The sequence below is a fragment of the Nothobranchius furzeri genome, chromosome 9 (assembly GCF_043380555.1).
Source record: "Nothobranchius furzeri strain GRZ-AD chromosome 9, NfurGRZ-RIMD1, whole genome shotgun sequence".
Lineage (NCBI taxonomy): Eukaryota > Metazoa > Chordata > Actinopteri > Cyprinodontiformes > Nothobranchiidae > Nothobranchius > Nothobranchius furzeri.
The window spans coordinates 75,936,627-75,959,627 of NC_091749.1; the positions used below are offsets into that span (position 1 = coordinate 75,936,627).

Below are 23,001 nucleotides of genomic sequence, written 5' to 3' on the forward strand. Positions count from 1 at the left end.
ATCCACCAGGCCGCCTGCTTTTTGCTGGATATAACGATTACACCATCAATGTGTGGGACGTTCTAAAGGGGACTCGTGTCTCTGTCCTCTTTGGCCACGAGAACCGAGTCAGTAGAGTGAGAGTATCACCTGACGGCACCGCTCTCTGCTCTGCCTCCTGGGACAACACCTTAAGGGTGAGCAGGACTTCCCCAAAGATCTGTTTGTTATTCAGGGAAAAAGCATTTAAATGTTGCAGAAATCCTGTTCAAAAGCGTTGAAAACATTTATATTTTGATGTAATAAACTCGGCTGTCTCCTCCCTTCAGGTCTGGGCCTGAACCTGGACCCAGTGGGACCTCGTCTGTCCCGGTTCTGCTGGAGACTCTGGATCATCTGTAAACGTAGCTGTTGTTAGGTGGACGTATTTATTTATCCAGCATTACTAACATGAGACTTCTGTAACGGGACAACGTGTACTCACACATATGCTCATGTTGAACTTGCTGTTAGCTTCCAAGCTAGTTTATTAAAGAATCCGATGTGAACAGAAGCGTGCTGCAGATCAGTAGTTTCCTGCCTCCTACCTGCACACACATTAGAAATGATTCATTCCAGCTTTTCTACAGACATCCAGAGCTACAACTCCTAGACCCGTCTGTTCATACGTGTGTTTGGGGGTTTATAGATGACATTTTCACAAAGAAAACCTCGGTAACCTCTTAACTTCAGCACTATGGTGGGGACCTTCTTGGGGGTCGTGGACCTCAGGTTGTGAACCACTGCTACTCAGAGGTTTGCAGGTTCCATCCCGGCTCTGACCAGAGAATTCTGCTGTTGTGCCCTTGGGCAAGAGCCCCCCCCCCCCCCCGGTGGTGGTTGGAGGGACCCGTGGCGCCTGTGCTCAGCAGCCTCGCCCCAGGGCAGCTGTAGCTACATCGTAGCTCATCACCACCAGTGTGTGAATGGATGAGTGATACACCGTAGTGTAAAGCGCTTTGGAGTCCTCTGACTCTGACGGGCGTTATGAAGTGCGGGTCATTCACCATTTCTGCTGAACTGGAACCCTGTTTCATCTTTAACGACAGAAACTCTTCATGGATTGTTTTGCTGTGAGAAAATAAACAACTAGTCAGTGTGAAGCATGGTGGCGCTGTGGCCCCACAGCAACAAGGTTGCAGGTTCAACTCCTGGCTTCACCATTTCTGCATGAAGTGTGTTCCCCCGCTCCTTTACTCAGAGCACATGTAGCCACTTATCCCACAAAACCAGGGTCTTCTACGGTTTGGCTTGTCATCCACACAAAAGTGAACCAGCGGCACAAAAACACTTCTTTCAAAAACTCGAACCAAATCGGACATTTGCCTCTTTGCTAATTCTTCGTTGTTAGCATTTGCTTGTGACCATAAATTACCAAGGCTGTAAGTTTCGCACCATCACCCACACCACAAACGCTTTTACGTCAACACTTGCTTGTTTTTACGATTACTGCTCTATGTAGAGGACCACAGGCAAAGCACGATTTTAAGGACAGTTATTCCCCACCGCTGTGTGATTCCACATCCAGGGAATGTATATATATACATATATATACATATATTTATATTTATACTTCTATAAAGACAATTTGGCAAACTACTGCCACCTACAGGCTTTGAATTGAATTAACTTAAATGGGGAAGGCTTGGCATGCCAATGAATGTGCTTAGAATAGACTTTATTGTAATTTCTCATGGCAGTTAAATTACAGATGGTCCGCCGTCAACAGCGCACAAGACAATAAACATCAAAACCATAGAGTGCAACCAGTGATTCAGATCTGCTAAAACAACCATTTAAACACACGAGTCCACCTTACTGACGGGATGTGGGGGGTTGAATGGTGCTGTTGTGATGGCCCAAGGGAAGAAGCTGTTGGGAAGTCTGGTGGTGTGTGATTTAACTGACCTGAAGCGGCGCCCTGAGGGCAACAGGTCAAACAGGCAGTGGGCAGGGTGGGCGGAGTCACGGAGGATAGCAGCGGTTCTCTTCAGGCAGCGGGTTCTGGAGATGGCCTCCAGGGATGGCAGGGTGCAGCCAGTAATCTTCTGGGCAATGTTTATTGTCCTCTGAACAGCCTTCCTGTCCTCAGCAGTGGAGCCTGCATACCACACACTCAGAGTAGGTGAAGGTGCTCTCCACGGAGCAGTGGTAGGAAGCCAGCAGCAGTTTCTGACCCAGGCCATACCTTCTCAAGACCCGGAGAAAGTGCAGCCGCTGCTGAGCCTTTTTAACCAGAGCTCTGGTGTTGGCAGACCAGGACAGGTCAGCAGAGATGATGGTGCCGAGGAACCTGATGGAGGGGACACGGTCCACCACTCTCCATTTATGAGGAGAGGGGCGTGTGTGTGACGGTGTCTCCTGAAATCCAGAATGAGCTCTTTTGTTTTTGTATATTCAGAGTGAGGTTGTTATCTGAGCACCACCATGACAGATTACTGACCTCTGCCCTGTACTCTGCCTCGTCTCCGTCTGTGATGAGGCCGACCACAGTGGTGTCATCAGCAAACTTGAAGATGGCAGTGGATGGGTGGGATGCGGTACAGTCCGATGTGTACAGTAGGGGGCTCAGCACACAGCCCTGAGGAGAGCCAGTACTGAGCAGGATGGAGTTGATGAAAAAGTCAGTTTTTTCATCCAGGAGCAGGGATCGAATAATGGGAGAGCTGGATATCCTACATCCAGGGGAGCGGGAAAAAAAACGTTTTCTAGCTATATTACATCATTTATGGACTCTTGAGCAGAGAGCACAGAGAGCGTCTACTCTCTGAGAGTCACGTGACGTCCGGAGCTCTATAGCGCTGATCGTTGGTGCGCAGCGCTCCAGGCAGCTGCGTCCAGCGCACGGTCCATTCTCAAAGTGGCGCAACCAAAAAACTATAATTAACACACCATCGTTCATGTCCGCACACGTTCTCTACTTTCTGTCTTATTTGCACCTGAAGCGCTCTGCTACTGCGGAGCTCATCACCTGTGCTGCGGTGATTTCACCTCACTGACATCGAAACGCGCTCTCCGCTTTGCGGTCAGGAGATCCCTTCGATCTGCCAGAATTAACTGATGAGGTGAAAAAGTAAGAATCCAGGCAGCAGTTTTTCTGGAGAGTTTAGAGGAGATGCAGGAAGATGAGAGACAGACAGGACAGGAAATATAGTTAAATAAAAACAAGAAAACAAAGTAAAATGAAGGTAGATTTATCTCCACTACACGTTTTTACCTGTATAAAACAATAAGTTACACACATGTCATAATTACACATCTGATACAATTCAGATCACCTTCAACACTCAACCCAGGGCCGTTTCAAGACATTTTGGGGGCCAAGGCAAAATGACCCCCCCCCCCCCCCTGTTTGGAAATGGAAATATGATCACCCTGTATTAAACAAACTGTCCACCCGGGCTTTTGCGCTGCACAGAGACGCTTCGCTGCCTACGACTTTGAACGTCAGTTGAGTCAGTCTCATGCAGACTGACCAATGAAGAGAGGGCCTCAAGTTAAGACCCTCTCCTCATTGGTCAGTCCACACGAGGTGGGTCAAAGGTTACCCTGAGGGGGTTACGTGATGTCAGGCATTCAAGTACTGAGTATATTTACTGCATATTACAGTAAAATATTCTGTATGTGACCATATTATGGTGATCCTTGGGTCGTGATGATGGGGCCCTTGAATATTGTTGCCCAGGGTACAACAAAGTGTTAATCTGGCCCTGCCAATAATAAATGTATTATGTTTAAAGTTCCACATTAGAGGAACACATCAGGGGAAATTAAAATTCAAAACAGCAAAATACAAGTTAATGTGACAGAAGAAAAGTACCTTATTGGTGAAAATAAACTCCCCTAAAATGGCCGCAAACTACACTGTAACTATTTTATTTCAGGAAAATTGTAGCTACATTTTTAACATTTAGGCATAAATATTATTTTTATGATATCTCAGGTGTTTGAAGGTTTGTTCTGATTATTCTGGACATGAATAAATTTAGCACTTTACAAATGTCTGACAGATCTTTTAAAATGCACAAAGGGGACTATAAGGAGTATTTGTGTGACTCATTTCCGGTTTTTACTGGAAGTCGGTGAAGCTAAATTTGAATTCACTCATTTCAGAGTCATTTCCATCGGTAATTTCCCATCTTTTCATACGTAAGAAAATAACGTTCCTACGTACTGGGAGGGGAGGGGAATGACCATATATGGACAATGGGCGGAGGGCTAAATGCGCAGAAGGGAAGCGGTGATTGCCCCGAGGTTCTCCTTCCGCCGTCTGGATGTGGCGAGAGCTGTCACCTACCGCTGGGAGGGTAAGCTTTGTTCTAAATTGAATAAAATATTTCTAATAAACACATTTAAGGTGTTTTTGTGTATAAAACCCTAATTTAAGCGGAAGTGCTGGTGTGTCGCCGCTTTGGCCTGGCTCTTGTGCTGTAGCTAGTTCCGTATAGACCGACAGAGAGGTCCTTTGTGTCCTCCATTGCTCCGCTGACAAAAACCACGTCAACTTCGCGGTTAAGCTCTCAGACAAACGGATTTTTAACGGTACACTCCCCTCAAACATCACTTTTATTGATACGGCTGCGTGACGTAAATGTAGCGTTTCCGCTAGCGAACACCGGGGTTCCGTGGTGACGAGCGGACACGTCGGTGCCTGACGAAAGTCATTCGGTTTCAGGGCCGGCTCTAGGTAATTTGGTGGCCAAGGTGAGAGTGCCCATTTGCCCCCACCCCCCGTGCCTGCACGCCTCTCACCCCAAACCCAAGTCCACCCACCCACCCACCACACACTGGAAAATGCAACTCCACAGTTATTTCTTAGTTACTAATTTTTTTATTTTAAATATTCACACAGCAACTCTTTAAAGTCAACAGCCTGAAGAATAAATGTAAGCTTGAAAGATAAGTAACCCGAGAATATTGCAATAACCAATAACTCAAAATGTCATTGGGGGGGGGGGGGGTGATGCTAAATCAAAAGCAGCATTAAACTGTGCAATCAAAAGCAAAACTCAAATATCAAAGTGTCATCATAGAGAAAGTTCTACTTCCCATTTTGTTCAACTGCTGCGGCCAGTCAGCAGGATCCACGGGGCCAGCAGCTCATACATGTTCACACACATCTGTTGAAGCTGATGATGGTGTCTCTTCAGGCTGTTGGATTGGAGCACTGAGTCTGCTGGTGTTGGGTTCTTCTTCTGAGAAAATACACACACACACACACACACACACACACACACACACACACACAAAGCAACTTAACCCTCAGATGCATGAATTAAGAAAAGCGCCACTTTCACATTCAATATTCCTCGGTCATGTGCAGTGATGCTTTTCATTATTTTTAACGTTACTGGACTTTTTATTTTATTGATTTTTTTTAATCTGTTCTATGAAAACATGAATAAAATGATCAAACACAGGTGGAAGTGAGCGCATCCATGGGGAATATTTGAAAAAGCGTATGTCTCACTCTCAGGTGCTCTTCAGCATCCAATACATTTAGAACATGAGGAAGAAGAACCGGTGATCTGAGGCACTCTGAGGATTTCATTTATTAAACAAGGAAACACCGACGCGTTTCGGTACGACCTTCTTCAGGACATAAACCTTTATACCTTGAAGATGACTCACTATGTCACAAAAACTAACGTCCATCCTTTTTTACTCATTTACAGCCTAATTGACAATAACATCTTAAGGAGACAATTTCAGATGTGTAGGTTCAGATTATTTAATATTCTCAATGCTAAATCAATGCTGCACTGATTGTGCCAAAAACACGTGTCTGGTGTGGATTTAAATAAATTAATTTTGCATATCGATATATGTGTTAAGCTGTTTAATTTGAAAAAGTCCGTTTCTACAGCTGATTACAAATAGCCTAACAAGTAACTCACCTGGTTCTAGATGCTGAGACTGTAGCTCAGTAAATGTGCTGCTGCTGCGTGATGCCTGGATGAAGACGCTGCAGCGTAAACAAGAAAGAGACGCCATAAGATGTCATGCTGAGTTCAGGCAGTTCTCACTCCCCGCCGGGCCCGGCGGCAGCGGGGGAGTCCCCGCCACGGCCCCGGCGGTGCCGCCCGCCCGATGTGTCGGACAAAGTTGAAATGTTGCTACACCCACACCTAACGTTCTTCTGATATGCAAATATAAAATCATATTGTATGCGTACTTAAAACTTTAACTAAGTTCATAAAAAGGCTGCAATCATACTCAAAAAAACGGTTAAATAATCTTACATTCTTCATCGTCACAGTGAGACTCAACAGGTGTAGAAGACAGTCCCGCCCCCGCGGTGTCCACAGGTGCCTGTCGACAGGCTGCAGATATTGTCTCACTGCATCTGGACACGACGATTCAAAAGTAAAAATAATGTGTTAAAGTTACAAGATACTGTATTGTGTGTGTAAACAGCTAGCGAGGGTCCGTGTGTGGCTGGAAAGGCAGTTAGCTACAATGCTAACGCAAAAAGTTCCTTTGCCAAATTTATAAAGTCTACATACCTCTGCTTTGGGCCCGTTTTTATTCTTCCTCCTTCCGTCGCTTTGGGAATGCTGATCCCGATGGCTTAGGCGTTCTTTTCATCGTAAAATACCAAAAGTTTAAACGCGACAACAGGAAGTCCTTCTACAGTGCCGCCCACACACGTGATCTACGGCACCCTTAACGGTCAAATGCATCGGAGCGGTGGCCCAAGCGGAAGCTCGTCATGCAGCCAGATCATTAGATTTTAAATATTGATGTTTTAATTTCATGTCATTTCAGAGGGGAATTTTGAGTATGTAGAGAGAGCATTTCATATTACAAACATAAATGTAATAAACTTTGTTTGTTTGGTTTTTTTATTTTGCGCCCTATCCATCAGATGGCGCCCCAGGCGGCCGCCTGTGTCGCCTGTCGGCAAAGCCGGCCCTGTTCGGTTTGATTTATTATGAACCCTAAAAGTGTTCACCTGCAGAGGGAAGAAGGCAGATTTGATGACGTAAGAAATGACTTATCCTTGTTTAGTGTGGTGGTCTCTATTCATTCTCCAAACACAAACATCTAAACTGACACGAGCTTTATGGGTCTGAAGCCTGAGCTTTAGTCACACCCATCAGCTGACCGGATACGGGCTCAAATAATCAGAATCGTCTCTTCCAGTGTGGAATAAACAGCCGGTAGTTTTAGGACAGAAAATCAGTTTTGAATGTTCTGACCATTTTTAATGAAGCCAAGAAAACAACAGACTAGATTAGGGTTTAGTTGTATTATCCAGCTGGGATTTGGTCATCCTGGATCTTTGTTTCCACTCTGCTTTGTTTGACCTGCAGAGAACATGGGACCAGTGATCGGGCCAGCATGTCTACGTCCGGACCATGGGTCCCTACCAGGGGCGTGGCTAGCCTCTCTTACAGCGTGGGTGTTGAGATCTGTCTGTGTAGAAGTTTTATCTTTAAAAGCATCAGTCTGGTGCATTTTGAGAAAAACAAGTAGTAATAATAATAATAATAATAATACATTTTATTTAAACGCGCCTTTCTGGTACAGAATAAAAACAAATCATTCAGTAAGTAAACACACGTAAACATGAACAAACAAGGCTCTAAAATTCAAAGCTTATGGGGTTATGAAGTGGTGAGTTTTGAGTTGTTTTTTGAATTCTGTGAATGAGTTAATGTTCTTGATGAGAGGGTGAAGGGAGTTCCAGAGTTTGGGAGCGGTGCAGCTGAAGGCTCTACCCCCCATGGTGCTGAGGGCACAGAGAGATGAATGGAGGAGGAGGACCTGAGGGAACGGGACGAGGTGAACGAGGTCTGTGAGGTAGTGAGGGGCGAGGTTACGGATGGCCTTGAAGGTGAGAAGGAGAATCTTGTAGTTAATCCTGGTGTGCACGGGTAGCCAGTGGAGTTGTTTGAGGATGGGGGTGATGTGATGAGAGAAGGGAGTTTTAGTGACGATGCGTGCTGCTGCATTCTGAACCAACTGGAGCTTACGGAGGGTTTTCTGAGGGAGGCCTGAGAGAAGAGAGCTGCAGTAATCGTACGTGATGTAACCAGACTATGGACGAGGATAGAAGAGTGGACATCAGGGGAGGGGCGACGACCATTAATGTTACCAAGATGGAAATAAGCTGACCGAGTGATGCTGGTGATATGAGATGAGTAGAGTAACAGGCTGGTGAGAAAGTATGATAAAGTATCTCTACATGTTCATGGTACTATATTATATGTGTCTGATTATATATCCTGTCCTGTCTGGACACCGACTACAGAGAAGTACTCTGATGCGTCCATGCTGCTCAGTACCACACCTGTATGATGTCACTAGTTCCTAAAGAACCAATCAGCTGGCAGAGCTGCTGGTGACCGCGCGAGTTAAACTACGTGACTCAATTTAAGGAACAAAGTAGAATGCAGCTGTTGTTGTTTATTTGTTGTTGTTTATAGAAACTAACTGCATGTGCAGGGCTTCAGGCCCAGGGCAGTTTTAGACGTCAGACCGAACCACATCCAGACCTGTCATTAATAATATTGTGTATTATTTACACCAATCAGAACATTCAGTAGTGTTCACAGACATCCAGACCTTAGAAATGAAATAAAACCAATATTAAAATGAAAAATGATTGCTTCTTCATTAAAAGATCAGTTATCTGTGAACACTTTTTATACTTGATGTTGTCCAGCTCAAGCAGACATCTGCTCATTTCTAACGGAGCTGAGCTGTGGGAGACGCGGTGATGCGGGCGTTGTACCGGTCTGCCGTGGCGAAGAGAGCTGAGCCAGGAGGCGAAGCTCTCGATTTACCGGTCGATCTACGTTCCTACCCTCACCTACGGTCACGAGCTTTGGGTAGTGACCGAAAGAACGAGATCGCGGGGAACGAGATGCTCTCTGCAGGGTTAAATAAATAAACCGTTTAAGGTAGTCCAGGATTTTACACACCGTAGCCCGTAGCTGTTCGCTAACGTAGAGCATTCTTGTCACCTCAAGGGAGAGGACGTCTAATTTAGATGTATTTTTAAGTGAACAGCAAAGGGGGTGTAATAAACGCGTGTAATGTGTGCACACTGGGCATTTAATCAGGTGGAAGAAGTAGGGCTGCGTTCAACTCTGATGCGCCACCTTTAAATAAAAAACTGCCCCTGCTCAGCTGCTGCAGCGTTCGGCTACTGCATGATCCTCTTTGTAATCTGTCTTCAGAAAATGTCCTGTGGGCTGTGGAATGATACTCTGGCTGTGGCCGAGGATTACCTGTCCACGTGCTGCTGCGGCCCAAATCCAGCCCCTCCACCTCCCAGCGAGACAGCCGCTGCCATGAGGCGTCTGGCCCAGGATATGGAGACCCAGCACCAGACCCGTTTCCACTCTCTGGCTCAGAACTTCCTGAAGCGCTGCGGGCCAGACATCTGCTCTAGCCTCAGGAAGGTGATGGACGAGATGGCTGGAGACGGACACTTTAACTGGGGGCGGGTTGTGTCCCTCTTTGCTTTTACTGGGGTGCTGATCAGACAGCTGCAGGAGCAGAGGACCTCCAGACCGGGGCTGGACCCTGGGCAAGAGCTGGAACCGAAGCTCATCAGCTGTCGGTTGCTGGCGGAGACCATAGCTGATTACCTGGTGAAGCACAAGAAAGGCTGGCTGTTGGAGAATGAAGGATGGGTAGGTTGACTAAATCTCAGTTTCATCAGATTTACGCCTGGATCATATCAGCCGCAAAGCGCTGCCGAGGCTTCCTGCCAGAATTGTTGTGCCTCGTGAAAAAAACGCAGCACACCGAAACGGTCGCCGCACGACGCAGGCCTCGCAGCTGATGTGATCGAGGTCGTAGGTCAGCAAGGGCGCGGCGCATGGCCATGCTTCTGCGTCTGATGTGAACGAGGGGTTGTGCTTCATTTCATTCAGCAGCTGGCTTCAGCCAGATGGGTGCTAGAACACAGCCGCTCTTCCTGCACCAGAGTAACAGGAAGCCCTTTCTTAGACACTAATTATCAGCTTTGCAGCCGTTTGAAGTGAAATGCTGTTAGTGGTTTTAGCATGAAGAAGCAACTGCAATGGTTTCCTTCCAGTTTGAGATGTTTGGTTTGTCTCCTGCAGGAAGGCTTCAGCCAGTACTCCCACAACACCAGACCAGTAAGTCTGGACTCCTCCATGAAGACAGCGCTGGTTGCTGTTGCTGGAGTTGGCCTGGCTGGGCTAACCTTTCTCCTGGTGCGCTAGCCGTCTGTCCCCATGTCCAACATGTCCTCAGTCAAGGTTTCCATTAGGCACAATTAGTAAAAGTCTGAAAATGTAATGTTTATGCAGCAAAACCAGCTGATCCAGTTGTGACATCATCAGGTAAATGTTTGCACACGTCCTGATGAGCGTCAGCGCCGTCCTGAAGATTGTAAAATGGATCTGAATGCCTTGAGAAAATGTAGAATGATTTTATTTTCTTTAACTGCAGCTAAACATTTCAGTTGTGACAGCTTTGGGTTTAGATCAGAAGAATAACTGCCTTCCTTTGTTTCCCTGAATTCGGATTAAAAATGTGATGTGTAGATTAATATATAATATTTATGAGAAGAACCATAAAATGGTTATTTCTAATCCACACACAGGTAATCCCATTGCTTTCTACATTTCCTACATTTCTATTTGTCAAATCTTTTTTTTCTGTAGATTTGACTTTTTGATGGTGCTAAAACACGCTAAACAGTTCAACCCACCGAACCAGGGACCAATCGGATCACGTTTGATCACTTATTTACATAGGATCCCCTCTTTTGGCTTAAAATGAATCAAACGTTATATTTTTACATCATTTTGTTTTATTTATTTAACCATTTTGTAATAAAATAATTGAATTTAAAATTTTCTACTTCCAGAGTGCTGTCTTCATTGATAACTATATTCTATAAGAATCACCGTGTGGTAACAGCATTCACTGGTGTTACTCAAGCCGCCACAATGCGGTTCAAAAATTGAGTCCAACCCGGAAGTACCAATAATTGCAGTTCCACCCTCATCCACTAGGGGCTGGTGTCAGAAGCGAGCAAATCCTCATTGACTCCCATGTTAAAAACACCAATTTGACAGCAGAAATAAACATGTTTACAGCCTGGTACCAGAACATGTTTTAGGTTTAAATGATCTAGTTTACACTCATGACAACTCTGAGGGGGTGAATGTTTTTCTCACTCTTCTGTTTAAGTGTATTAAAAGCCTAAAATTCTGTATAATTAATGAGCATCAGACCCACGTGACCACAGAGCTAGCTCCGTGGAAAGGCCTCAGTAGAGCCTCGGTCTGGCCTGGAAACTGCTCCGGGATTTTGAGTCTCTGTGTGTGTGTATTCTTGTTTGGATATTATTTGTGCAATTGTTGGACAAAATGACTTGCTGTGGCATTAATTGCACTAATAGAGCGTCCAAGGAGTCTCCACTTCATTTTTTCGGTAAGTAAAATTATATTTATGTATTTTAGGTCACTGCCGAGCTGAGCTTAGAGTTTAACATGTAATGTTTAACCATGAAATTTAAATGTAATAGGGTAAAACCCAGTGCATTTAACATAATGCTGCACTTTAGAAAATGGGTTCAAATATAACATGTTGGTGGAGCTGGGTTCCCACTATCGGCTTGTGGAGCTCTCGGAGACCTCTGTTTTCCACCCGGTTCTCCCCAGCGGTCGGCCCGGCGTATCTCTGACTCAGAAGCTCTGGTGTTGTGCACAGTTAACTCCGGTTGTAGCTAGGTTGCTACCTCCGTTAGCTTAGCTCCCACCTCCGCATTAGCTTTGGGTTAGCTTGTGGCTAGTTCGACCGGGTGTCGTCAGTTGATCCCAGCCTTACAGCCCCACCCTCAGCTCCTCCACCTCTCTTCCCTTTTGTGGAATTGTCTGGGCTTGACGGAACCTGTGACACGGTCAAAATGGCGGTGGTGGCCACCTCCCATTTGGCCTCAAAAAAGTGATGTTGGAGCCTATGGAAATGAATTGTCCAGTATATATGTCGATGGTGTTACTCAAGTGGGTTGTTCGTGTGGAACTGGAAAATGGTCAGTAACAATTATTTAACCAGGACCAAACACTCCCATGAGGACTGGTAGGTTTGGTCTTCACAAAGCATCAGTGATGGGGTTAGGGTTATTCCAAGCTGGGAGCTGAAGTCTGGATCTTAACTGGATCCTGAATAGAGGCAGCTGAGAGGTCTGTGTGATTGGGATTGCTGCCTCTAGAGGGCTTTTCCAGGCAGAAGTGAAAGCTGATTGTGTTCAGAAGAGTTTAGTGTTTACAGTTTTTGCCTGTTGCTTGAACACACTTCCTGCATAATGCACTATTTCATACATTCTGCGTTCTGGAAACCATGTATCCCAGTACTATACACATCAGGTAACCGTAACCACCGCGGTCAACACCTGAAGCCACTTACTGGCTGAACTGAACACCGAACATCCAGCTTCAGCGTCCCATCACCTAAGAGATGCAGAAAAGGTTAAATGACGTCTCCTCGAGCCCGAGCATTACCTCCGTAACGCATATGACCTGTGTGATTGGCTGTGCCACAGACATATATATTGATAGACCCCCTATTGGCCTCTCGGGCACAGGAAATGCGGTCACCATCTTAGATGGGTCGAGCTTCCGGCAAGCGTCTTTTGGAATTCTAGGATGTCCAAGGAAGGTCCCGCCTTTCTCGTCTCTGATTGGCTAGATGGGCTCTACTGCGATTGGCTGAAAATTCCCGGGGACAGCAGACAACAGCGGCCTTCGCTTGCCTGAAAGCTAAGTAAGCTTTATTTATAAAGCACTTTTCACAGACAAAAAGGTCACAAAGTGCTTCACAATTTTAAATGACACATAAATAGGCTACTATAAAATACAGTCAATATACATAAAAAGTCGTATACAGCCAATCCACATACAAAAATGTTTAGAATGTCTGGAGGAACAAGTGGGTTTTCAGATTGCTCTTAAAAGCATCAACTGAAGGTGGGGGGGCGCACGTGAGCATGCACAGTGAGTAGACGGGTCTTCCACAGCTCCCGCTGAATACTACTAAAATTACTTACTTTGGACCACCTAACCGGTCAGAGACTGGTGGGTTAATTAGTTTATGTTTATGTATTTAGCAGACGCTTTTGTCCAAAGCGACTTACAAGTGATAAGTGACAATTAGTAAGGGACTTTACCATCTCTTGAGTAGATGAATGTCTCCCAAACGACAGTCTGTGAAAAATGCAATGCGAGGCGACTCCAATAACCCCTCGGCTAGCATAGAAACTGAAGCTAATGCTAACAGCATGGAGACGCTAGCCGAGGCCGTTACTGCGGTGCAGGCCTCCATTGATTTGTTCCATGGGGAAAACGGCGGCTATCGCTTCTCTTCATTTAATTCTGAGTGTGTGTGGTCAACGAATTACCGACATGGAGGAAGGACTGAACGAGGTTGACAAGAGGCTAAATACTATGGAGGTTTCCCAAACGTCACTAGCCAAGCAGAACGAGGCTCTGAGGGAGAAGGTGATGTATTTGGAAAATTACACGAGACGGCAAAATATACGCATCTTGGGAATTCCAGAGAACGCGGAAGGACCGCGACCGACAGAATTCATCGCCAAACTACTTATTGATGTGTTTGGTGAAGACAATTTTGAGAGGCCACTGTCGATAGAGTCCACAGGAGCCTGGTCTCTAAACCAGCAGATGGCGACAACAGACCACAGCCCTTTATGGTCAAACTCCACCACTTTCAAACCAAAGAGCTGATCCTGCGCCTCGCCAGACAGAAGGGTCCACCCTTAGTCAACGGATCAAGAATTCACATTTTTCCTGACTACAGCCCAGATGTCAACAAACGACGCTCTGCCTTCCCCGAGTCCAAAAGAAGCTCCACTCTTCAAATATCAAGTTCGGCCTTTATTACAACTTCCTTTCTGCAGTTTACACACAAAGGGAAGCGCATGAGGTTTACCGATCCCGCGGAGGCGCTGACCTACATAAGCAATAATGTCTGCTGTGTACAGAGGCCCCGCCTTGCACACTACAGAGGGTGGCGACTGAGGTAATGTTAATGAGGTGATCAATGACTCGGACAATTATTAGGAGGGGGGAGGGAAAGGATGGGAGGAGAGAAAGAGAAGGGGGAAAACGAGTTGTATTGTCGGTTCTGATCAGTATTATTAGTATTGTTTAGTATTTTCTGACATTTATTCTCTGTTGCACTTTATTTGCTATTTTCTCTTGTTTTTTGTACTTGTTTATACTCTAAAAGTGAAAGAATATCACAACTTGTTCAAAGATCTGTTAGAGGGGTTCATTAACGGTTCATATACATAACTGCGGGTAGCATGCAAATGCAGGTTTGCAGTAGTTCAAAGTTTTTTGGGGGGATAGCCTTTTAGAGGCATGTTTAAGTGTTTTATGTTGTAACTATGTGGCTCTTGTTCTAGATTATTTTTGTGCACCCACGGTATTCTGCTTTTTATACAATTTTAATAGGGGAGTAACAGATATACTGGAGTCGACTGGCTCTAATGGCTCAGAGTAATTCTAATCTTATACCAAGTAAAGATTACTTGAAAATTATAAGTTGGAATGTGAAGGGTTCAAATCACGCTGTCAAGGGAAAAAGGGTTTTTTCTCATTTACAACATCTTAGGGTTGGTACTGCTTTTCTACAGGAAACCCACCTTCAAAAGCGAGACCTGACTGAAATTCACAGAGAATGGGTGGTGCAACTGTTTCATTCACTCATTCACAAAAATATTCCTTTTGTTGTATCGGATACCATCCTGGATCCAAATGGTAGATATGTAATTGTGGTGGGACAGCTGTTTCAACTTAGCTTAGTATCTATGGTCCAAATTTTGACGATGAGAATTTTTTTAAGAAACTGTTCAGCTGTATCCCCAGTCTGGATAGTCATCATTTGATTATGGCTGGAGATTACAACTTGGTGATAAATTCGGTGCTAGATCGCTCCTCTGAGTCTGTACATAGACCATCTAAATCGCTGCACACGGTCCAGTCGTTTATAGACACACACAAACTTATAGACCCTTGGAGATTTTAATATTCTATCAAAAGAGAATATTCATATTACCCTAATGTGCACAAGTCATTTTCCAGAATAGATTTTTTCTTGGTTGATCCCTATTTGCTTAGTGACATTATAGAATGCGAAGATGACACAATTATTATTTCGGACCATGCCCCGGTTAGTATTAAGATGACTCTTCCCACTCAGAGGACCAAACGGACCTGGTAGCTTGACACGCTCTTGTTGGCAGATTCAGACTTTGTAAAGTTTATTACAGAACAAATAGACTTCTTTCTACAGATAAATAGGACAGATGGGATCTCAGCGTCAACCCAATGGGAGACACTTAAAGCATATCTCAGAGTTAGCTACCAGTCCTATCAGTTGTGCTGTCATCTGCTGTGAGGTTTGTTCTTTTGTGTAAAGTCTTGTCCTGTCGGATTCTGTTAACTACTATGTCTATGGTTTTTTGGGTTGGTGTTTTTGTGAACAGAGATGTGACGTTATGTGAGATGAGTATGTCGTTGTCTTCTATTGTGATCTCCTTTAGTTCTTTTGCCAGTTCTATGCTGTTTTTGCAGCGTTGATCTGTGTTTCCTAATAACGGGCTGATGATTTTGCTGATATCTTTTGCCATGTTGTATGTTGGTGTACCTATGCTGTCTACTATTGGTCTAAGTGGTGTTTTGTTTGCTGTAGGAATCCAGTGTTTGCACATTCCCACAGCAAACATAACACCAAGAATCTATGGAACACCAAAAATACACAATAAAGGAGTGACGCCACCATCAGCGCCAGCCTGATGTTTGCAGCCGCAAACGAAACGTTGCAGGTAATTAAACCTTTTCTGTGTTTTAAAAAGAACTGAAAGATGGAATTTGACACTAAACACGAACACACCAAACATACACTGTTACCAGTGAAAATGGTAGCGTTTATCTGCTGAACATCTTCATGGGCATCTGCACCTGCCCAGCTGGCAGCAATGGGGGACTCTGCAAACACCAACACTCTGTACTTTTGTATGACCTTCTTCACCTCTCTCTCTTTATTCTGCTCTCCCCACCTATCCCACCTTCCTCAGGATCCACTGGTTTCCCTCTTTCCTGTTCACTCTCTCTCTCTCTTAACAGTTTTAATCACAATTGTCTATTTTTGCTCATTTTAATATATTTTAAAACATTTTCTAAATTCTTTTTCATATTTTTACATTTTTTGTTTTTGTGAAGCGCCTCGTGATTTTTATCTTGAGAGGCGCCATAGAAATGATATCTTCATCTTCTTCTTCTTCTTCTTATGTGATGCAGGCCTTCAAGCTGCAAGGAGCCCACTGCCTTCCAGTGACATCCATGACAGCAAAGAAGTCCTTCTATGAGATGGCCACAGGTGTATTGCTTCAGTGATGTTTACATATGAGGCTAGATTTCCTGATGTATGCACCCCCCCCCCCCCCACACACACACACAGTGAGAGAGAAATAGAGAACACACATGCTGACATTTCTACTTGTTGACATTATTTTATGCACACCACTCACATACTTACCATATCCGTTTCTGTCACACACCTTCACTGAGGTTAACAAACTGTGTGCCCACACACATAATTTATAGCAGCCATTTAATTTGTTACTGTTCATGACGAAACAGTTATTTTCAAAATTCATTATTCACCACAAAATGGAAAAGAAACAGTACTTGAAGTACTTTGTCCCAAAAATGCCTGCTGCTCTTCATTTGGAGTTTTTTTTAAACTTCTGGTCCGAGCTGAAGCGGGGTGTAATCATGGCTGTTTGTGTTGCACATCGTGTCTGTCCCAAAAGGAAACCATAACACACCAGAAACCTGGTTTATGGACTTGCAGTCTGAGAGGGAAGAGGACTGCAGAACACACCCACTCGGTACAAGTAAGTCGTTTTTGGCAGGTAAACTAATTGAACCAAACAGTGATAACTTGTGATATCAGTCCTTGTCTGTGCTCCGCTAAATAGGCACCCAAGAAGAAGCTGAAGCAACCACTCCCCCAGCACCACAACAATCTGGAGCAGAAAAAGAAGCATCACAATGTCAGTTGGATGTTGAGCATTTTGAGCCTAGTTTTAGATCCCTGTGTGATTACCTTATGGACAAGATGAAAAAGGATGAATCCTTCAAAGCCCCAATGACATCCGTCTGATCAGTCTTTACAAAAACACACAGACAGCAGTCTGATTTCAGCACTGTACGTTCGGGAGGATGAGGAGTGCTGCTGCATGTAAGATCAAACCGCAGCCATGAAAGGGTCTGCAGTGAGCGCACAGATCGGTGTGCAGCCTGCAGCTGTTGCTCGCCGTAAAACTTCACTGGGGGGCAGACGGTCACTCATCACTGGTCGACCTCCAAAGAGAGCTTGGAGAGAACACAGTTATGGGAAGGAAAAAGAAGGGAGTGGTGCACTGCCCAGAAGACTGGCACCACACTCCCTAGCCCAGTGTGTCTCTGCTGGTGTGTCCAACACTGTAAAAAAGTAATAGGCACGCCCTCAAATGTTCATCTAACCTTTCTCTGTTGTTTGCTGGTGACATAGCTGGCAGTTCAATATACTTATTCACACACACGCACACACACAGGTGTTCTGTACTTGTTCAATAACATCTGTGATGTAATCGGCATGGCGTATTTTCATGCTCATGCCTTTTGATAACAATTTGGAAATACGGGCTGAGGCTGTTAAGCAAGCAGGATGAAAGTGAGGACACGTCTTTCATGTGTTTAAATCTGCATCTTTAATTGAAATTAGTTCAAAGCTGATTATGATTTAAACCCTAACACCTTTTCAGCAGTTTTCATTATTCTAGAAGAGAAACAGACCTGCTGCACACGGCTGGGTAAAATAGGGCCGTTTTATTATATTTCTTACATTTCTCCTATGCACCCTGCTGTAATAAGATAACATCAGTGCTTTAGAGCCATAGACATAAAGTAAGTCCCACAGTGTGATAAATGCAATAAGATTTATAAGTTCACTTCTTACGTTTCTCAGTTTTTCAATAAAAGAAACAAAAAAAACTTTTGCAAAAGAGGGCAGAATGGCGCTAAGTTCTTATTTTCTTAAAAAAACAAAATAAAATCCCCAAAATATGTGTTCTGTTGGTGGCAAGAGGACAGTCTGCACTTAGCAAGGGAAGACGGTTTGCTGCTTCATTAAGTAGCCAATCGTAGTAGAGTCCATCTAGCCAATCAGTGGCGAGAAAGGCGGGACCTTCCTTGGACATCCTAGAATTCCAAAAGACGCACCCGGTACGTCACTTTTTACAAGGACCGAGCGTAACAGACGTGCCTGAGCGTGCGCACGCGCAGTTGGTGTGTTTGGGCGGAATGTTCTAGTTTCTGACTAGTTACTTTTTTCTGTCGGCGCAACCAGAGCAGGAAAAGCGACTGGGGAGACGTGCTGGGAGCCAGTGGCCCTTTGGCTGAGCTTATCTGGAATTTGACCGAAAGACACGTCGGTTGCTAAAATGACAAGTGTGTAACGACATCTTTATTTGGTCTTAAAGTGTTTAGATGATCGGCGCATGATCACGTTAACGTTTATATATGTTGCTGGGTCAGCTTGCTGTTCCAGCAAATAGACGGGGTTCATTGGAGTATTTACTGTTAAATGACAGTATCATCGCTAATAAATAAGATTTTAAACGTCATCCACTCATGAAGTGTTCGGTGTTTTAAGTTAAAGTGTATGTGTGTGCTTTGGACGACTTATGTAAGACGACTTCGAATCGGTGGGTCAAAGGGTTGTTTGGATGTTGGTATTAGCCCTGTAGCTTGCAGCAAGAACACAGCGGAAGAATAATCGAGTAGAAAAAGCTACAGATAATAAAATTTTTGTTTGAAGTGTTTAAAATTCTTTTGTTTTGTATTTGACTCCGTGATCGTGTCCATGCAAACTCGGCTGCCTGGATGCGGCTAAATGCTGGCGTTGGGCTGCTCTTCGGCGGCTCTGCCACGTCGGCTGCTCTCTGCTCTCGAGTTAGATTCATTACAGCCGCTTTAGAGCATCTTTACAACTGAATCCGCATTGTGTTTATTTCATGTTGTGCAGGAGGAAACCAACGTGAGCTTGCACGCCAGAAAAGTGCCAAAAAGCAAACGGAACAGACTAAAGGAAAGCGTAACGAGGACGGGCTTTCTGCAGCTGCACGGAAACAGAGGTAAACGACATTGAACGGAGGTCCACTATAATATTTGCTTATTGAGTCCTGTGGTCTAATTTACTGCCATAATGGTGTTTGTCGTATAGCTTTTTATATACAACTCCACTTATGTTCATAGTCATGCAGCATGAGTGTTTTTAAAACACCGTTTGTGTTCTGTCAAAGTAATTATTTTAATGTTTTGTTTTCCCACCAAAGGGATGCTGAAATAATGCAACAAAAGCAGAAAAAAGCAGACGAATCAGGCGGGAAAAGCAGCACAAAGTCGAAGTGAACGACACCAGAGATGAATCTGAGAACTCATACCTTCAGCTTTCTTCCTAATATTTATAACAATGAATTTCCCATTTTTGTCTCAACTCAAGTATCCAGGATTCAACATTCTTCCAAGTGGAAAATTACAACGTATTTGGATTTGTTAATTTTACATAGGGAAATTAAGACTATGGTTTAAGGCTTATTCCACTCTGGTGCTGCATGCAGACGAGCATCGGTGGTGTAAGCAGGTTAAAGCTGAACAAGTCTTGACAAACATGTAACATTTGTGTATTTTTGTACAAACGTGTTTCCCTCGCTGGTTTTGAATAAACTGTATCTTTTTAGTTCATGTTCTGAGTAATTCTTAATGTCTGTGGTGGACGTGTTTATTGGGGGGCGTTATGCCCGCTTCACACTGGAGGCATCAGCAGAGTGCAGTGGTTTACTCGTGACTTGAGTCAGTACACACTGGGAGAATTTCTGCCGCAGAGCAGCTTCTCTGCCGTGCTCCTCGCTGGACTTCACACACTTCACAAAATCCCTCGAGTCTTCAAAGATCACCCAATTTTATATTTACATCCCAGCAAATAATAGCCTGGCTGTTTTTGGTCAAATCAAAACTGGGTGAGTGTGTCGTTCCCCAGGTTTCAGTGCAGTAAGTCACAGGTGTCAAACTTAGACCCTCAAGATCAAACATATATTAACACTGGCCTGCTGGCCCATGTTGCCGGAAAGACCACAAATCCCATAGTGCTTTGTGGCATTAGTGAGTCAGCCTTGGACAAACTGGAAACCATAGATATGTATATAAACACACATGATTATGCTAAAAACACTCAGCACCAAGTTTACTCAGCAATTTGCCATCTTTGAAGGCCAGAAATGGATAAATCAAGCGCTCAGTAAGCTGAAAGCTTTTCACAGCTGACAAAGCACACCAATCAACCTCCAGATGGAGATGATTGAAATCAAGTTTAATGATGCGATCAAGTCAGTATGACTGGCTGGCTGCAGCAGTTTCCACCTCACCCCAGTGATGCATCAGAGTGGAGCAAACGGAGCTTGAATTATTTTGTTTTTATGCACTTTTTCTACTCCAAAGCATTAAAGTTAATAGGTAAGATATTACATTTTCATTTAAGATAATTACTATTTTCAGTTTTTGTTGTTGGCCTGTGAAAAACGATTTATCTTACTTTAAAACAGGTACTGGAAGAACTACTGATAGGAGAATAGAATATAATGTCCCTTTATTGTCCCTCAGTGGGAAAGTTGGAGTCACAGCAGCAATAACAGTTGTTACAGGAGCACAACATAAAGAGTAAACATGAAAATGTAACACAGGAGATTCAAAAGGTTAAAAATTACAAATATACATACACATTTGAAGGAATCAAAAAGACAAAAAGTTAAACACAAGTAACAAATACAACTTTTGTGTTTTATTAACTTTCTTGCTCGTGTGTAATTTGGTTCTTCCAGATTCAGTGTTACTGTAAAAATAAGTTTGTTTCCAAATGAAAAGATTCAGGTTACATATCGGTAGATAAAGAAAAAGGCTCATTTGCCATAACTTTTATTGAGTTAGGCCCGTGACTTTGCCCCAGTTTTTCATTTTGGCCCAGTGTGACTTTGTGTTAGGGTTCTACAACCCCCCAAGACACTTCACAACACAGTCATCCACCCATTCACATGCTGGTGGGGATGAGCCTCATTGTAGCTATAGCTGCCCTGGGGCGCATTGATGAAAGCAAGACTGCTGAACACAGCCACCATCAGGCCCTCTGACCACTGCCAGCAGGCAAGGTGGGTTGATTGTCTTGCCCAAGGACACTACAGCAGCATTCATTCTATGGTGTGAGCTGGGATCGAATGTACAGCCTTCCGATATAACTGGACAACCCGCTCTACGTCCTGAGCTACTGCTGCCCCTACTGTATTCAACAGTAGCTAAAACTTGATTGCAACAAAACATCGCAATGCATTGTGGGATGTAACCCTAGACAAGCAAACATGCACTTTACTTGGGTGGCTCCAGCTCTGAGTCGCTCCACTTGTCTCAAAGTTGTGTTTTTGCCTGCTAAATATGATGAATGAGAGTTAGGAACTAAGCATCACTGTTGGGGGAGCTGTCAGTTGTTGTTTATTTCAAAGCACTTTGAAGAATTTCCAGTGGGGGGCGCTGTTGCCTAAGCAGTAGCTGACTGATTACGCGTGAAACCAGAAGTTGCTCATTAGTTCATAAGAAACAGCTGAGTTGGAAAAGAAAAACAAAAGGGAAACACTTTCTGCAAGGAAACACGCCCTGGCTTAGCTAAGAGTTGGAACTTTGCCTCAAACAAACCATCAGAGTGAGGTACATGTTTAAGAAAAGTTTGTACATAAATATTGTTTTTTTTTTGTTTTTTTTTTTACTGTGCACTGATGTATGTTTGTTTTTTATGCACCCAGCCCTGAGATTCTGTATTACGGGACACAGCATTCCAGTTGGATAGGATATTTTTGCAGCCTCTGGGAAAGCAGAGCGAGGTAAATGATTTACTGCTCCTATAGATAGATAATCTTTATTGACAGACTCTTAGGTCCAGATAAAATACATATAAAACAACAGATCAATGAAACAAAATAGATAAATAGAATAAAAAGATAACAGCATAAAATTGAATAAAAATCTAAATGTAATTAAAAGCTTTACTATAAACTGTTCCACACAAGGTTAACCACACAAACACTTCAACCAGTATTTCCTTATCCTGGAGAAATAGCGACAACTGCTCACAGTAGGATCAGTGATTGCTAAAATTATACTGTTGGCAGAGCTATCCAGTCGGCCTGTAAAAGTGAATATGAGTTTTCTTAAAAGAGCTTTAAAAGTACAAACACCTGCTGTTACAAACATCTGACTGGCACTGCCCCCTCTGGGTATTTTAAGTATGATCCTTAAGGCATCGTTGTATGCAACTTGCAGCTTATTCATGCTGCTTTGGTTGTAGGATGACCACAGTTGGGCTGTGTAGAGCGGAGTACAATATGCTTTAAATAAAGCCACCTTAACTGGAGGTGAACAAAAACCAAACTTACGAGCTATAGTGTTAGCTTGTGCATACAGCTTACAGCACTGTCTGTGGATGTCAGCATCATCACGCATTTGATCAGTTATAAAGTGGCCAAGGTATTTCACCTTCTCACACACATTAAGATCACTATTAGACAGTTTGAACACAGGAAAGTTTAGCTTTTTATCCTGCTTGGTTCTACATATCAAGATAGCACTTTTAACAGCATTATACTGAATATCGTACTGCACACCATATTCAGAGCAGATATTTAGGAGCTGCTGTAAACCAGCACTACTTGGACTAAAGACCACCAGATCATCAGCATACATCAGATGGTTGATCAAAGTTGTACCCATCAAACATCCTGTGTTACAGGCTCTGAGCTGCACAGACAGATCGTCAACATACAGATTAAATAAGATAGGAGACAGAATTCCACCCTGCCTAACACCATTACTAACGCCA

General features: G+C 43.9%; 4 protein-coding genes across 5 annotated transcripts in view; all 4 read left to right on the forward strand.

Annotated features, from left to right (window-relative positions):
* Positions 1-532, forward strand: part of gnb5b (guanine nucleotide binding protein (G protein), beta 5b) — a 16,627-nt gene extending 16,095 nt beyond the window's left edge. Inside the window, exons 13-14 of the mRNA XM_070555203.1 lie at positions 10-176; positions 309-532. Of these exons, the coding sequence (XP_070411304.1) occupies positions 10-176; positions 309-320 (179 nt within the window). The 3' untranslated portion in view covers positions 321-532. The remainder of the gene's footprint in view (positions 1-9; positions 177-308) is intronic.
* A 3,659-nt stretch (positions 533-4,191) lies between these two features.
* bcl2l10 (BCL2 like 10) lies at positions 4,192-10,866 on the forward strand. Of its 2 annotated transcripts, XM_015977095.1 has the most exons (4): positions 4,210-4,325; positions 7,335-7,419; positions 9,207-9,665; positions 10,101-10,866. In XM_015977095.1, exons 1-4 carry the CDS (start codon positions 4,225-4,227, stop codon positions 10,221-10,223), a joined length of 768 nt encoding a protein of 255 aa, XP_015832581.1. In that variant the 5' UTR covers positions 4,210-4,224; the 3' UTR covers positions 10,224-10,866. The 2 variants fall into 2 exon arrangements, with proteins under 2 accessions (XP_015832582.1, XP_015832581.1); XM_015977096.3 differs by lacking the exon at positions 7,335-7,419 and having other exon boundaries at positions 4,192-4,325.
* Positions 10,867-10,993: 127 nt separating this feature from the next.
* Positions 10,994-18,249, forward strand: LOC107397178 (uncharacterized). Its single transcript, XM_054734490.2, has 5 exons — positions 10,994-12,774; positions 15,727-15,859; positions 16,335-16,413; positions 16,850-16,933; positions 17,018-18,249. The coding sequence occupies exons 2-5, from the start codon at positions 15,830-15,832 to the stop codon at positions 17,200-17,202; spliced, it is 378 nt and encodes a 125-aa protein (XP_054590465.1). The 5' UTR covers positions 10,994-12,774; positions 15,727-15,829; the 3' UTR covers positions 17,203-18,249.
* Positions 18,250-18,372: 123 nt separating this feature from the next.
* LOC129152189 (small EDRK-rich factor 2) lies at positions 18,373-19,826 on the forward strand. Its single transcript, XM_015977097.3, has 3 exons — positions 18,373-18,530; positions 19,108-19,216; positions 19,418-19,826. The coding sequence occupies exons 1-3, from the start codon at positions 18,524-18,526 to the stop codon at positions 19,491-19,493; spliced, it is 192 nt and encodes a 63-aa protein (XP_015832583.1). The 5' UTR covers positions 18,373-18,523; the 3' UTR covers positions 19,494-19,826.
* Positions 19,827-23,001: the final 3,175 nt, after the last annotated feature.

Excerpts from the sequence above, each read along its gene's own strand:
- bcl2l10 (XM_015977095.1), top strand. The coding sequence starts at position 4,225 with ATGGGCGGAGGGCTAAATGCGCAGAAGGGAAGCGGTGATTGCCCCGAG. Across the intron at positions 4,326-7,334 it reads TGTCACCTACCGCTGGGAGG|AGAACATGGGACCAGTGATC; the intron begins GTAAGCTTTGTT and ends TTTGACCTGCAG. Across the intron at positions 9,666-10,100 it reads TGTTGGAGAATGAAGGATGG|GAAGGCTTCAGCCAGTACTC; the intron begins GTAGGTTGACTA and ends TGTCTCCTGCAG.
- LOC107397178 (XM_054734490.2), top strand. The coding sequence starts at position 15,830 with ATGTTTGCAGCCGCAAACGAAACGTTGCAG. Across the intron at positions 15,860-16,334 it reads CCGCAAACGAAACGTTGCAG|GCCTTCAAGCTGCAAGGAGC; the intron begins GTAATTAAACCT and ends TATGTGATGCAG. Across the intron at positions 16,934-17,017 it reads AACACACCCACTCGGTACAA|GCACCCAAGAAGAAGCTGAA; the intron begins GTAAGTCGTTTT and ends TCCGCTAAATAG.
- LOC129152189 (XM_015977097.3), top strand. Across the intron at positions 19,217-19,417 it reads GCAGCTGCACGGAAACAGAG|GGATGCTGAAATAATGCAAC; the intron begins GTAAACGACATT and ends TTCCCACCAAAG.